The 15,143-nt window shown below is 43.4% G+C and overlaps 1 protein-coding gene across 2 annotated transcripts in view; it reads right to left on the bottom strand.

The window, feature by feature from the left end:
• Positions 1-2,824: 2,824 nt before the first annotated feature.
• LOC118220309 (protein kinase C beta type) overlaps positions 2,825-15,143 on the bottom strand; it is a 121,174-nt gene continuing 108,855 nt past the window's right edge. The window contains exon 17 of one of the 2 annotated variants that reach the window (XM_035404115.1): positions 2,825-3,768. In XM_035404115.1, coding sequence (XP_035260006.1) covers positions 3,616-3,768 — 153 coding nt within the window. In that variant the 3' untranslated portion in view covers positions 2,825-3,615. Of the gene's footprint in view, positions 3,769-9,548; positions 12,728-15,143 lie in introns of those variants that run through there. The other variant, XM_035404114.1, reaches the window with a different exon arrangement.

Here is a 15,143-nt window from a genome sequence, read left to right on the forward strand (position 1 = left end):
TCCAGGGAAGGCAGCATACTGGAGACGAGCGCTAAGAGGAGCACAGCCGCACTGTGGCGCAGGTGTGCAGACGTAGATGCTCACTCACAGGCATTCCCTTAACTCCCGCCTAAACAAAAACACACTTCTGCATATTCCTGTTCTAAGCGCATTCCTGCTTGTGACGAGCCCAGATGAAAGTTGGCTGTACCTATGCAAGCTGTTGAGCTGCGGGCACACGTTCAAGAGCTCATTCACAAAGGGGTCATAGCCTCTTGAAATCAGGGTGGGGTTGGAAGATCCGAGCTGTGCCTCAAGAGTCATTTTTCTTCTCACTTGCTTTGGGGCCAAACACGTCTCTTCATTTTCAAAATAGCAATTTCTCCATCGGATAAGATGTGCCTTCAGACCAGGAAAACACAGCTCTTAGCATAGATATTGTGGCTTTTGCAAACAAAAGCTATGTACACTAATGCGCATGCACACACACACACGTGCAAACATATTTACACATAAGCACATGTAGGCATGTACACACAAACACACATGCAAACATTAAAATATCCACATTCTCAAAACACGCACATTTGTACACACATACGTATCGTTTACCACTTCCCTTTCAACCACTGTGAAGCTATACGTGCACTCCTGGTCAAATCACGCAACACTCAACACTCATCTCCACATAGTGAATGGACCCAGAAGAAAGACACATCACACAGTCTTTGGCAAATGTCAAGTGTAATATATAATACACCACTAACCACAGAACATGCAACATATTTCTCAGATCAGGAATATGCAGTTCTTATTTATCCTGAACATCCTTTCAGTACAACAGCAAATTCTTCATTGCTATTTATTTTTTGCTAAGATGCATTGACACAGAAGGACCCCTATCTTGCATAGTAATTTATTTCCCCCTCTTCCATATTTATGCATATTTGTCTCATGGGATATCCATACAGCTATCATGCTTTCAACAGTCCTGATAAGCAATAGATGCACGATTTCTTTTTAAAACACTACACAGTTTATGATGATATCCCAACCTTTTGATACTTTAAGTGAACTCTGTAATGTTCTTATCGTGGCACACATTCCATACTGTATATGTGTTCTGATCATGACAGGGCACACCTTTGTGTGCATGGGATGCACAGAGAATGAAGCATAAGAATGTACAGCAAGACGTGCCTGGTGGGGTTGTGGCAGTGCATTATGGGATTACTGTCATATTTGCCCAACCTATATATACGGCCACAGAAGAGGGGGAATTCAGGATGGGAAAAAACAAAAAAACAAAAAACATTTTTAGTAATAATAAGTAACAAGAGGCTTAGATATATATTTATATACAGTGTGTTTGTTGGCTGTAATGTGATAATGTGAAATATTCAGTAAATAACTAGAGACAGCATTTGGCAGAGATCTTAATGGAGCACTGTTGGCTGATAGCAGTGTTTGTGTTCAATCAGTTTTCTCTTTCAAGGTTTTTGGTCCAATTCAAATGGGAACGACCGTTACTGCTAAACGGTTCAGATTCCCTTTTCTTTATTGGAATTTTCTTTAAAAACAGACTCTAAAAAGGCTTGGGGTCCTCGCCCCAAAGAGCCAAACGGTAAAAACGATATGCAAATATGATCTCATCGTTCATTGTGAAAAAACACGGCTACATTTTCCCATGCCTAACTGGAAGCACGAGTTCACAATGGCAAATAAAGTGTCATACACTGTCAAAACCTGAACCTCGCCTGACGCGCGGTCTTAAAAATTAGTTTTCTTTTGACGCATTATACTCAAGTGATCAAGTTTTGTTTTCTTCAGTGTACATTACAATGGCAGAGCCTACCACCCCGGGCTAAGAAAATTTGGATCAAGCGCTTTGCTTGTTTGTTCCTGCGTTACGAGTGGCCGTTCACGCTGTCAGTGTGACCAGCTGTCCTCTTCTCTGTAAACAGTGGACGAGCCTCTGATGGTGCTGGCACGCTGCAGAATGCCGTTAGCTGCCAAACACAGTGGGAGTCTGGGAAGGGTTTTAGCCAGCCTGCTGCTCCTCCCCCCCTGCATCCCCCCCCCCCCCCCCAGACCTGATTTATCAACTCACTTTACTGAAAACACGGTGACTGCCCCTCTCACTTTACAGGACAACTGCAATGGCCACAAACAGAGGGAGTGCACAAAGGTACAAAAGAGCCCACCTGCCCTCCTACACAGAATCCATTAATCATCAACACAAAATGCTGCTGTGTATTTTTAATTTTCAAACAAGTCATAGTCATACATGTTTTAACTGGAAGACTTCTAGATACATTTGAATTATCTTTTAAATAAATATATATAGCCAACCAATCCATCTCTGTCAGTAGTAACATTTGATATACAGTACTAACACTAAATATCAGTGTGAAAACCAAACAGGCATGCATAGAATAGCTGCAGCACATCACTAAAGATAGACACCTTTTTGATTCAGATAGATTATCAGGTCAACTAAAATATATTCCATTTAAGGAGTCCATTCTCTAACAATAACTGAGGAAATTGAGCTCGTTTTCACAAGTACTCAAACAAATGTTGCTCTAACATTGCACAATACTGTACCTGGCTGTATCTTATAGAAAACACCGGAATGAATGCGTAATGATTTTCTATTATATAACCAGCAGTACACACTGAGGAATGCAAGGGCTAGATGTCAGCACACTTGTATGTCTTCTTTTAAAACTTCCCTTGCCACAGAGTGACAGAGATTAGACGGAATGAAACATTACATCCTAGCTACCATGCACAAGGAGAGCCATTCACTCACTGGTCAACTGTGGAAAAGTAATGGCCTGGCTCTGTACATTATTCACTGGGATACAGCACGTGTGTGCCCAACACTGAACCCTCTTCATGAATGGCTTTGCGACATGGACTTAATTAAAATGGACTGGAGCCAGTGAAATAAACATTAGCTCCAAACATGACCGAAAAACCAAATATCAAATGAACAGAAAAAACAAACAAACATTAAACTCAAAGAGTAAATTATTGAGGATTGCATCGGCGTGTTTTTAAAATCGAAGTTGGGGATTTGTGGTGTTTGTTGTGGTTTTAAAGCATGGTAGGACCGGCTGGTCCTGGTGGGGCCATATAATCAAACAAGGCCCAACAACAGAGCAGTCCATACAGATCTTAATCTTACAAAAATATACCGGGAGAAAACAATGATATAAAAACTGAGAGGAATAAACATGATAGACGTGGAGGCTATGAGGTCACTCCTCTTCCGCGCACTCCCACCTCACAGAGGCCATCTGAGAAGCTGGATGTTCAAACCTGGCAAGACCAGCTTTGTCCAGGACCGGATCCGATGAGAACCAGAGAGCAGGAGATGTGACAGGTAGTGAATTTAGGCTCTCGGTCCAGCAGACAGACCCAGCACACAGGGGTAATCACTTGAGTTGGAGGACAGGGCAAAATATGCACCCTGCACCAGATGCAGAAACCCCCATGAGCCCTCCCGGAAGGTTCCCGCCAGTCCACAAAGCTGCAGAGTGAGGTCATAGCCACCTGAGTATAGACATGCACACACACATACAGACGTAGCCTCCCGTGGGGAAAACGGCATGCGCGCTCCAGGCAGCGCTACACCTGGATGACGAACTCCGGGTTGGTGTAGGAGAAGCCCTGGAACTCGTTCTGGTCCAGGTTCATGATGAAGAGCTTGTCGGTGGGCGTCAGGTCGATGGGCATCTTCGTGAACTCCCTGTCGAAGTTGGCCGTGTCGCGTCGGTTTTTCTGGTTGGGCAAGAATGAGAACAGGGAGAAGGAGAGAGAGAGAGAGAGACGAAAGCCATTTAGGACCACTTCAATCCTCAAAATCCAAGATTTCACATCGGATGACCATCTTTATTTGCGAGTGAGCGTGCGGTTCAGACCGCAAATGAATGCCTCTTACCATTTTCAGCTTGTTCCACGGTTCAAATGGAGCGTGTGTAAATGGCGGAGCTTCTGTGGGAAAGAGGGGCCCTTTGGGTAGAGCCCTCTCCGGAGCGAGTGTGAGGGACGCTCTGCAGAGTGTGTGCGTGTCCGCAGAGCGCTCCTCTGTGTGAATGGGATGCAGGCAGGCAGAGCGGACCGAAGCTAAACTAAAAGGGACAGACGGTTTGTCAGGCCCACGGGCCAGTTCTTATTCTGAGAATTCCTCTCTGCTGTGATGGTGCGGCCCTGCATGCCAGCCTGCCTGGGAGCGCAAGGCAGCAGAGAGAGGAGGTGTGTGTGTGTGTGTGTGCGTGTGTGTGTGTGCGCGCGCATGCGTGTGGGTGTAAGTCTGTTGTGTGTGTGTGTGTGGTGTGGGGGAGATCCTTCTCTGAGGCGAGGCATTGTTAATGCACTGCTTGGCAATGGAAATCCACGATGGGAGAGGGAGCTCTCTGGACTGGGGGAGGGAAGGGCTGAGGGGAAAAAAAAACTGTGCTACAGCCCTGAGGAGGAACATGGCACTTGGGTTAATGCTTCAAAATGCTCGAAACCTCCATAAAAATATGGCCAATGCTGAAGTGTAAGAGCGTATGCACACACGTGACCAGGTTTGTGGTTTTGCAGCAGAAAGGTGAAAAGACTACGGTGGCTTGTAGCACAGTGGCTAAAGGAGCTGGCCGGATAATCTTAAACTCGCAGGTTTGATTACCAGACGGGCCACTGCTGCAGTACTCCTGTAACCTGAATTGCTTCAGTAAACATCCATCTGTACAAATGGACAATATGCAAAGTGTAAGACAGTATTGAATTTGCCCTGGATAAGGGTACCTGCTGAGCAAACAAATAGCAATAAAAATGAAAATGATTTGAAGAGATTGCCACAGGAACCAGAGGTTTATTTTCTCAAAATAATGGATGAGGCCAACAGACATTAATAGATTACGACAAGAGTGAGTGTCATGCTTTCTGAGGCACCAGTAAGTGCACCTACTGTAGGATACGTTCCTCAGCGTATGGAAATATGGGTAGAGTACAGATGGAAATGCCAACACAACATTTAGGGATTTACTATGGACTGCGACCATTAACTAAAAGGATGTTTAGAGCCAAAGACAGAACACCACCTACACATAAGCGGAGAGACAGCCCGGAATGTCACACAGCAAGAGAGAAACCAGACTGCAGCAGACAGGGATATTTACAGCACAGCTAACAGTGATAAAACCAGAGAGGTGCTACAATCAAAGACTGAAGACAAAGAAGTGAAGAGCACAGAGGTGTGCACCACTGAGAAGATTCAGGGACAGGGACGATTAAGAGTGAAGCTGAAACAAGGGCACTTTTCCTACCTTCTGCTCCATCTCCCTTGCAGGCCGGCTGAGCCCCATGGGAGGGCTGCACACAAGGCCCACCTCCAGTGAAGGGCCCTGGGCATTGGCTCCACTCAAGTGCCCGGTTCCAAGGGGCCTAAACAACAGCTGCTTGGTATGACATCACCCTTACAGGGCTTGAACACCAATCGGGAGTTTTTATTGGGTTAAAACAACTTGCATTCCATTATAGTCAATGGTGGCTTCCAGAACATCCCTGCATCTCCATGTGATGATGCTAGAACGCCCTTTGTCTCTCTCTCTCTTTGATATATAATCGTCCAGCTCAATTTGACTTCTGTCTCATCACTACTACAAAGATACTGATGTGACAACCCACGAACCCACCCAAAACTGCTCAAAGTTTGTAGTTCTAATGCAGACAGAAAATGCAATAAACGTGGGCCTCACACTCCAGACTCCAGATGAACCATCACAGGTGAACCATTTTTAATTAAACGCAATACATATTGTAAACCACACATATGCACTCTGTTTGACCTTTCTGTTATCATTTAATGTTACATTACATGATTTGGGGGAAAAATTTATTTTGACACGACTGTTCCAGCTCTAAGGCCTTCATTCACACGTACCGTTACATGAAATCCACACTGATTAAGCTAAAAAGTCAAGTTTCTCTACAGTTCTTCTTGTATTATTTGTGTAAATTGTATTTGTGTGTGTAAATCCTGATGTCAATAATTGATAAGTATTCATGTTCACTGCTCCCAATACAACTGGGAAATCCACTTGTCTTTTACACAAATAAAGATCCCACTGTGGTACATGGGATGCATCGCACTGTGAAGTGGCTAATATGGCATTAGACAAGCTAGGAAAATAGTTAAGTTTGCTTCATTTTGTAGATTTTTCCTGTATTAAAAGGACCCCAATGGGATTAAAGAGGAAGGACAGCTTGGCCACAAAACCCAACTGCAAGAAATTTGGCCAACCTTCATGACTGGTTAATTTTATTAAGAACCGAGTAATTACCTTTGGGAGAAGTGAGGAGTCAAAAGGTTAGAGCGCTCTGCGTAATTGGTTTTGAAGCACACAGATCAACTGCAGGGAGAAGGCAACAATAAAGCCTCAGCCCAAACGCAGAGCTCTGAAGATCTGCATTTGGGTGTGCATGTGCGTCGCGCCTTTGTGCGATCTTCCCTCAGGATCCTGGTGCAGTCTGTGCCAGCTTTAGTCTCTGGGTTTGGCTGTAGACCAGGAGCACAGAGACAGAGGCTTCGAGCAGTACGGCTTAGCGCTCTTTCTCCCCCCCCCACCCCCCACTGAGATGAGGGGGAGAGAGTGTGTGGGAGGAGGGACAGACCACTTACAGCGAGGTGAGGGGAAAAAACCACTTTGCCATGGAGAGAATGAGGGGGAAGGAGGACACATTTAAAAGGTGTGAGGGAGGTTGCGGCGCACCGCTCCACGTTGAGCCGACGCAAATTCAAACAGTTATTATCTGAGGAACAGAGCCTCTTTCCAATAAGCCGCTGCCCTTCCTTTCTGAGTGGCTTCAATTCCCTCCTTGATTGTGCGATCAGACAAAGGGGCAATCGAGTCGACATTTGAGCCATGAACTGTGAGGCGCTGGACAGCGAGCTAGAAACGGCAGCCGACGGGTCCATTGCGCTCGACTGGCGTGCGAGCCGGAGAACAAAAACGGAAAAACAAAGAGAAGGGAGCTCGTGCAGCGCTGGAACGCACCCGGCACAGGGGCTGCCGGAGGTGTAAATATGATGGAAATCTATTGCCGGCGGTTGTTTAGAGGTTTGGAGGTCAGAACAGCTGAGACTGTGAACAATTTCAAACGACGACTGAAGACCCACCTCTTCAGGCTGCACCTCTCCCCATCCCTCCCTTCCCCCCCTGTAAATGACTACACTTAGGGGTGTAACTAGGCAGCTGTTTAATAGGTGACTTAGTTGATGCGCCAGTCTTAATGACTACTTGTATTTTTATTTTTTATTTTTCCATAGATTGCGTTGTTGCCGTTCTCGTTGTTAGTGTTAATCAGTTTAACCACCAGGGTCCAAGTTGAACTATGCGGTTGTTCCCTGTACTTGGACCGGTACTTCTCTCTAGGGGTTTCGTCATACTTGTTCCTGGTTATGGTTATACACTTTGTTGTACGTCGCTCTGGATAAGAGCGTCTGCCAAATGCCTGTAATGTAATGTAATGTAATGTTTATTACAGTAGATGTAGAGCAGCGATAGGGCCGGGGGAGTTGTGTATTAGGAACGTCCCGGGGGGAATAAGACGCTTAGAGACGCGCGCCTTCCACTGAATCGCCAGAGCGAACATAACCGGGGTTTAATTCCGAACTTGATTCTTTAATTTCTTCCTCCATTAAGGCGTGGGGCTTTTCAGGAAAGAGGGGATTAGAGCGAAGCTGAAGTCAGCGCCAGCACACGCCGCAGAATAGCAGTATCAAACGGTGACCTGTTTTCAGCAGATAAGCCTTCCACGCTCATGCTAACTGGCTCATTTTTAATTTGAGGCTGTAACGTTCAGAATTAATTAACATTCATGTGCTAAACGAAGGCACCAAAGTACTGAACACGCAGCCCAGATAAGGCGCAACAACAAAGTTTAAAAACATGGCTCGGAGTACAGTGGCTGCCATACAGTACGTAAAAAATCATAAATAGCAGTTATGATAATCGTCAGCGCTAATAGTCGTAATCACAACTGTAACTACAATCGTAACCATCACAATGCTTGCAGATAGCTGTGGTTGCACTGCTCTCTGTTCCAAGTTATTGCATTGGACTGAAGTGACAGGCAATAACAAAGGTCAGGTAGTGTATGCCTTGATTTTAAATATCAAGCCAGCAAGAGATATGTAAATGTACCCAGTAAAGGAAATGGGTATGAAATATTCCCTGCCTGGTGTCAGCTTCAATACCGTCCAAATGACTTCTGGGAAAAAAAGAGGTTCTGGTTGTGGCTCCTCATTTACTGACTATACTGCACACACAATAGACTCAGATATTTTAGACCAGACAACAAAGACAAGAGGCACCAAAACCATTTGGCTCAAACATCCACATAGACAGGAGGCACTGATAAATTTCAGTGCAAATTATCAACCAAGACAAGAAGCATTGATACCATTCTGTGCAAAAATCAAAACACAAAGCAATACCTTTCAGTTGAAAAATGAATGCAAACATGATGCACTGACACCTCTCGCTTCAATCAGCAAATACAGGAGGCACAGACACCTTTCAGCTCAAACAGAGACAGGAGGCACTGACATGCTTCAGCTGAAACAGAGACAGGAGGCACTGACATGCTTCAGCTCAAACAGAGACAGGAGGCACTGACACCTTTCAGCTGAAACAGAGACAGGAGGCACTGACACCTTTCAGCTGAAACAGAGACAGGAGGCACTGACACCTTTCAGCTGAAACAGAGACACAAGGCACTGACACTTTCAGCTCAAATAGAGATAGGAGGCACAGACACCTTTCAGCTGAAACAGAGACAGGAGGCACTGACACCTTTCAGCTGAAACAGAGACACAAGGCACTGACACCTTTCAGCTCAAATAGAGACAGGAGGCACGGACACCTTTCAGCTCAAACAGAGACAGGAGGCACTGACACCTTTCAGCTGAAACAGAGACACAAGGCACTGACACCTTTCAGCTCAAATAGAGACAGGAGGCACTGACACCTTTCAGCTGAAACAGAGACAGGAGGCACTGACACCTTTCAGCTGAAACAGAGACACGAAGCACTGACAGCTTTCAGCTGAAACAGAGACAGGAGGCACTGACACCTTTCAGCTGAAACAGAGACAGGAGGCACTGACACCTTTCAGCTGAAACAGAGACACGAAGCACTGACACCTTTCAGCTCAGAGACACGAAGCACTGACACCTTTCAGCTCAGAGACACGAGGCACTGATACTTTTCAGTTCAAATATTGCAGACACAAGAAAAGGATAGCTTGCAGTTCAGACATCAAAATTGACAAATGGCACATAAATATTTTGGATCGCACAACACCAAAACCATTCAGACTGCAAAACACAGGCAAGAGGTGCAAATACCTTTTGCTTCAAACACCAAACAGAAGGCCCTGACACTTATCCTCATCATTTCTATAACCTCCACCCAATCTACTTAACTACTTGAATTATTTTAGTGTTGACTGACAGAGCCATACTCTGTACCTCCTGCTATTGATCAGAGATCATAAAAAATAGTATGAAGTAGCTCATCATGTAAAGTTTTATTTAATATATTCTTTTTTTGGAAAATACTTTGGCACATTAACAGCATCTGAGTTAAAGTGTACAAAGCCCACACAGTAGCAATGAAGCACCCACTGAAGCACAAATGGTCAAAAAGAACATGACATTACAGCTGTTACTTAAGCACATGCACAATTTCTTGTTAATGAAAAACTTTGATATCATCAGTTTAGAAAAGACACATATCTTAACATTAAAATTATTTTTTTTTCTTTTTTTTTATACAATACTGTAAGGCTCACAGACAGAATCCCGACCACATAATATGCAAGAACTTTACTAAACATAATTTGACACATTATTTATGCACACACTATACACACTGTTGTGCAAGAGGCATTTTGCCATTGTTATACTTGGACATGGAAACAAAAGTTTGCATTAAATGTGAATACATCTGAAAATGTACAATTTCCAAATAATGCACACTATACCTTATATCACATTCCTCTACCCTACCTCTTAAATAAAACCAAAACTAATTAAGGGAAATCTAGCTAATTTGGTCATAAACATGGTGGAATGGTGTACTACATTTCTTTCAAACATCAAGCTCCTTGATCCCCTTTCTTCTCCATCTGAAAAATCTGACTGCTTCAACCATATACAAAGATTTGAATTCCTTATGCATCTTAGTATGAAAACGCAAAATGTCTACGACTCTTGCACAGCAGTGTGTATCATAAGAATGTTTATGAGATGCTTACAAAAATATGAAAGCCCTGTAATAATCTACACACCAGTTTTGGCAGAAATTACAATTCTTCTATATCAATGTAGATAACTAAAGTAATAAATCTTCTTAATAATAATCTAGTCTAGAAATAAAAAACAAAGATTATTTATTACCAGACAATAATTATTGGAAAACTCTTATAAACAATATTATTTTAAGTTTAACACTCCTATAGTGTAAGGTCTGATATGAAGAACCAGTAGTTTTCAATGATGGTTAAATTTACTAGTACCCAGTCATTACAACACAGTTGTTGAGCTGCACTTGAGATCATTTGAGAGGATTCCATCAACTTAAACTGGCATACATGTCGACCCATTCATATTTAGAATCCTCCATATACCTTGTATGTGCTTTAAATGCGGTGGGAAGGGATTGCTAGCCAGTGTGGACACTGCAGGAGCTACAGGGTCGAGCCCTTGACAGCACAGAGGAATCTGCCGTGCACCATTGACCACAGATTAGCTTCTGTTACAGACAAACAAAATGGCATTTCAGGAAAGAAGACAGGCCTTACATACCAACTGAATTATCCCGCAGACAACTTATTTATTTATTTGTCGGCCCGCATGGCCAGCATTTCAAATTGTGCATGACCTTTTAACAGTGCTCTTTGTCTCAGGAACTTGGAAACTAGCGGTTGTCAACAAGACTAACACTGAAACAACTACAGACACAAGTTTTAACAAGCATGTTTTCACTGCTACACTGTAATCTTAACCCAGTGAAAGGCTTGTGCACACTGTTTACACTAGCTATTTGCAGTGAAGGTCTCCACACGTAATAATTAAAAAACACAGTATCCCTATATAAATTTTAATTACTTAAAAGTGTAAGGAATGTCGTCTTTCAGAAAATGCCACCATCATGTTTCTCCAGTAAATTTTGGCTATGCTGGTTGTTTGCTTATAAAAGCAACATGCTGCCAAAGGTCAAAGTAAGGTGAAGTTGCTGGGCAACGGCCCACGAATCTTTCAGGTTGCTGTCCAGTGCGCCGCCTTCCGGCCCAACCTCAGCACAGTGCTGAAGAGGCCTGGCCTGACACAATCGTGCACTGTTCCAGGTGAAGTGTGCTTTTCCTGTGCCCCTGATGGCAGCTGTATCACCCATAACATACGACACAGGCCAGGGAACCATTAACAAGCTTTTCATCACAGGTGGACATGCTTTTCTTCAGAAATGGGCTCTGTTGATACGGCCACTGCGGTTCAAAATGGTGCATTTCCAAATTTGCACAGTTGCTGCAGTGTCTGAGTGTGTGTGTATGTGTGCTGGGTGCAGGGGGTATTCTGGTTCCAGAGGGAGTGGGGTAATACAGAGCCACTCTATGTACAGGCAAGAGTACCATAGCACCACTACGGAGGAGCACGCTGACAGAAGCACTAATGTTGGACCAAACAAACCGCTGGATTGATTCATCCTGTAAACATGTTTTTCATGCTTGGAAAAAAAACAATTTGTTATTGTAACTATCATATGTATATATGTATACATGTATGCATTCTATATTTGTATGTATATAATATCTGATTTCAACTATCTTACTAACTATTGTTCTGGAATTGCTATGAAAAAAGCACATGCACAATGACGTAATTTGTTGTATGCTCTTCCTTCAAGATTTGGTTTGGGACTGGAAAAATCTTCCATTACTAGAGGGAAAAATACAGAAGCAACCAGAAGCAAAAAATGACGTAATCTCAGATGTAGATCAAGATCGGAGTAGCTATAGACAGAGACTCATTCATTCAGTCAGAAATCAATGATTGTATCACATGACTATCACCAATATTGCAGAAGGCAGGTTTGTTGAGATGAGAATCTGAAGGAACAAAAATGTCTATGCAACACATTATTGCATAGGCTGGAATGGCAAGTTGGCAGGGAGAGGAGCTGTACTGGGTGCAGCAATGAAAAACTAATGAAAGCAATATATATAAAAATCCAAGGTCATTTTAGAACTTTCTGGAATCACTATGGACATCTTACTGGCTGATTTCTGATAAGGACATTCAATAGGCAATGCAATGTTGATAAAGAGGTAAAATAACGGTATCAAATTTCAGGAAATCATTCAAGGGAATTTGCACTAATTGATTTAACCCAAAGGGGTAATAAATTGTTTTTCCATATTTTTGTTTACGTACACGTACAGCTGGAAACAGTACATATACATAAACAAATAGAAGTGGTTACAGATATTGTATCTAGGAGATTTTGCAATAAGCTTTTTTTGATTGTCCTTAACTCTTGATATCCATAAGAGGATAATGAGGGTTAATGTAGGAAAATCCCTCAAATTCGGCCTGGTCGAGGTTCATGATGACCTCCTGGTCAGGTGGAGTTAAGACGGGAGGATGGCGGGTGAAAAAGCGGTCAAAGTTCTCAGCGTCCCGGCCACACTGTAGGAGGGAGAAAAAACAAAAGAGGCATGTGGTGGGTGGAGTGGAGAGAAACAAAACCAAGGAACACAGTGAAAACAACCGGTCAAACCATATGGAAACGTCCCCGCCACCGCCTGTACATCCAAGATGCACGCCCAGGAGCTCCACCTACGTGTGCACTGTGGAATGCTGGAGGGGAATGCATGAGGTAGCGGTGGTGGTGGTGGTGGGGGGGGGGGGTTGGGTTTATTTCCATTGATTCACAAATCACTGAAGGAAGAGGAAGACCATTTTAATTCCCACGGTTTTGGTACAGGCACCAGTTTGTGTCAAATGACAGGGGAAGGTGGAGTCTTCTCCAACACTAGTCACCGGGAGATGCCATCCCTGGTCCTCTGCAGGAGAGGCTGAAGAATAGGAGGTCCAGGTGGGATGCTTGGCACACCGGGTGAGGCGGTAAAAATGACCTTCATCTGTCTACTCAAATATAGCTCACCTCACTTGGCAGTGGTGGCTGCATTTCTACATGTCTGCACTTGCACTTCCTGTCTAAGTTGGGTTTGTTGCACACAGCATGAACAGAGACCACATCCCCCTGTTGCTTCTGTCCACAGTGTTCTCTATCACGCACATGGATGGAACATGATGATGACATAATCAAATCTTCAATAAAGCAATCATTCGGAAACACCAGAACAGCATAGAGGTTCAATTTCACTTACGGAAATACATACTGCATATTCCATCAGCTACATGCATTTGATTCGTTTTGACAGCAAGTAATTTGGCACCGAGGCGTAGACTTAGCAAACTGAGTGTTTCAGACTGGAGCCCCAGTTAGGAAGACAGGATATGGGGTGTTAACTTACTCCACCTGTTTCGAACCACAAACTTTCATCCTCTTCCGTCTTTGGTAGAGGCACACTCCAGCATTTCATTTCATATTCCAAACCCTCAAGTTCTGCACCGAGATACTTTGAAAGTGAAAACATATCTGCATAAAGGGGCCACAGAGTAAGTGTGTCACTGGGTTGAAGTCTAAATCTTCAGTGTGAAGGCTACCTTTGTGTTGTGAGAAATGCATATACAATACCCAGAGAGGCGCTTACATTTTGAACCCTTAAACACAAACCTTCAGCACAATACCACAAATGCTTATCCCAGCTTCCAGCTTACTCTCATACATCACAAAGACGTTTTTAAAAACACAAGCCTGCAGGTGATGTTTCCGTTTAAATAAACTACAGGTTGCTGCCAGTGAAAAACAGACACAATAAAAGATCCTGCATCTGTCTCATAAATTTCAGATTTCCAGTTGGTACAATATCCTGGTTCTGTACACATTAGCAAAGCTAATCAATCATTAAACCAATAAAAATCAACAAAAAGCAAAAATCAACACGATCATTTAGGCATATGCATGTTTCAATAACACACAATAAAAAATGAAATAACGCTACCACCCCGCTTCTAAAAATACAACAAGTTTGTACAAGCTTCAGGGGTCACTCTAAAGCTATGGCAGGTATATTGTATACTGTACTTCCAAACCACAAATTTCCTCTTTTCCCCAAGAGGGTTCCTACTCTTTTAACTTCTGACAGGCTGTAAAAATTGGACATGTTTTTTTTTTTTTTACTGGGAGGAACAGTTTCTCATACTTCTCAGAATTTCTCATATACACTGCAGCTGTCTGAAGCTGTGGCTGATTGTAATTTGAGCATGGCCAGTCTTGAGTAGCATAAGCATCTGCTTATGATGTCTGGCCACTGTGCTGCAAGAGTCTGTACCGCAATCTTTCTGTTTAAGGTGCTATGGTCAGTCTTTATATTCCACAATTGGCTGATGATTAGTGTGATAACACTGTCTATTGCCCTGTACTGAGGCAGCCTGCTCTTGGAGAGAGGGAAGTGAGCTTGAGGATCAGCTGTACGGCCAGATTCTCTCCACACGTCTTGATGTTCAGTGGGGGTTTAAATATTTTTATGCTTCCAGAAAGTGATCTCATTTTTGAATTGCATTTTCCATGCTTCTACCTCTCAGTCTCTCACTCTCTTCCCCCCCCCCCCCCGCTATCTCTCTGAATCCCCTTACCACGGCAGATCTCCATTGCCCTTGAAAACTAACAGTAACAGCAATCACCTATTCCAGGTGGAAACAACTCCACCAAAATAAACAGACAAATAAATAAATGACTCAAGCAAACACTGAATCTTCATTTAGCTCCTGGTCATCCAATAAAAGATTTAGAGCACAGAAGCCCTTTATGGCTATGACACTGCATGGCTATCTCACAGCGCTATAAGCCTGCCTTCCTCTGTCAGGTTTGGTTTTGAAACAAAAAGCCCCCTTTTTTTTTTACTCATCTTATTTTCCTGCTCAAACATGGGAGTCTGATTAGGTGTCCTGTGCACAGAGAAAAATAACAAGTCAT

The sequence above is a fragment of the Anguilla anguilla genome, chromosome 2 (genome assembly GCF_013347855.1).
Source record: "Anguilla anguilla isolate fAngAng1 chromosome 2, fAngAng1.pri, whole genome shotgun sequence".
NCBI lineage: Eukaryota > Metazoa > Chordata > Actinopteri > Anguilliformes > Anguillidae > Anguilla > Anguilla anguilla.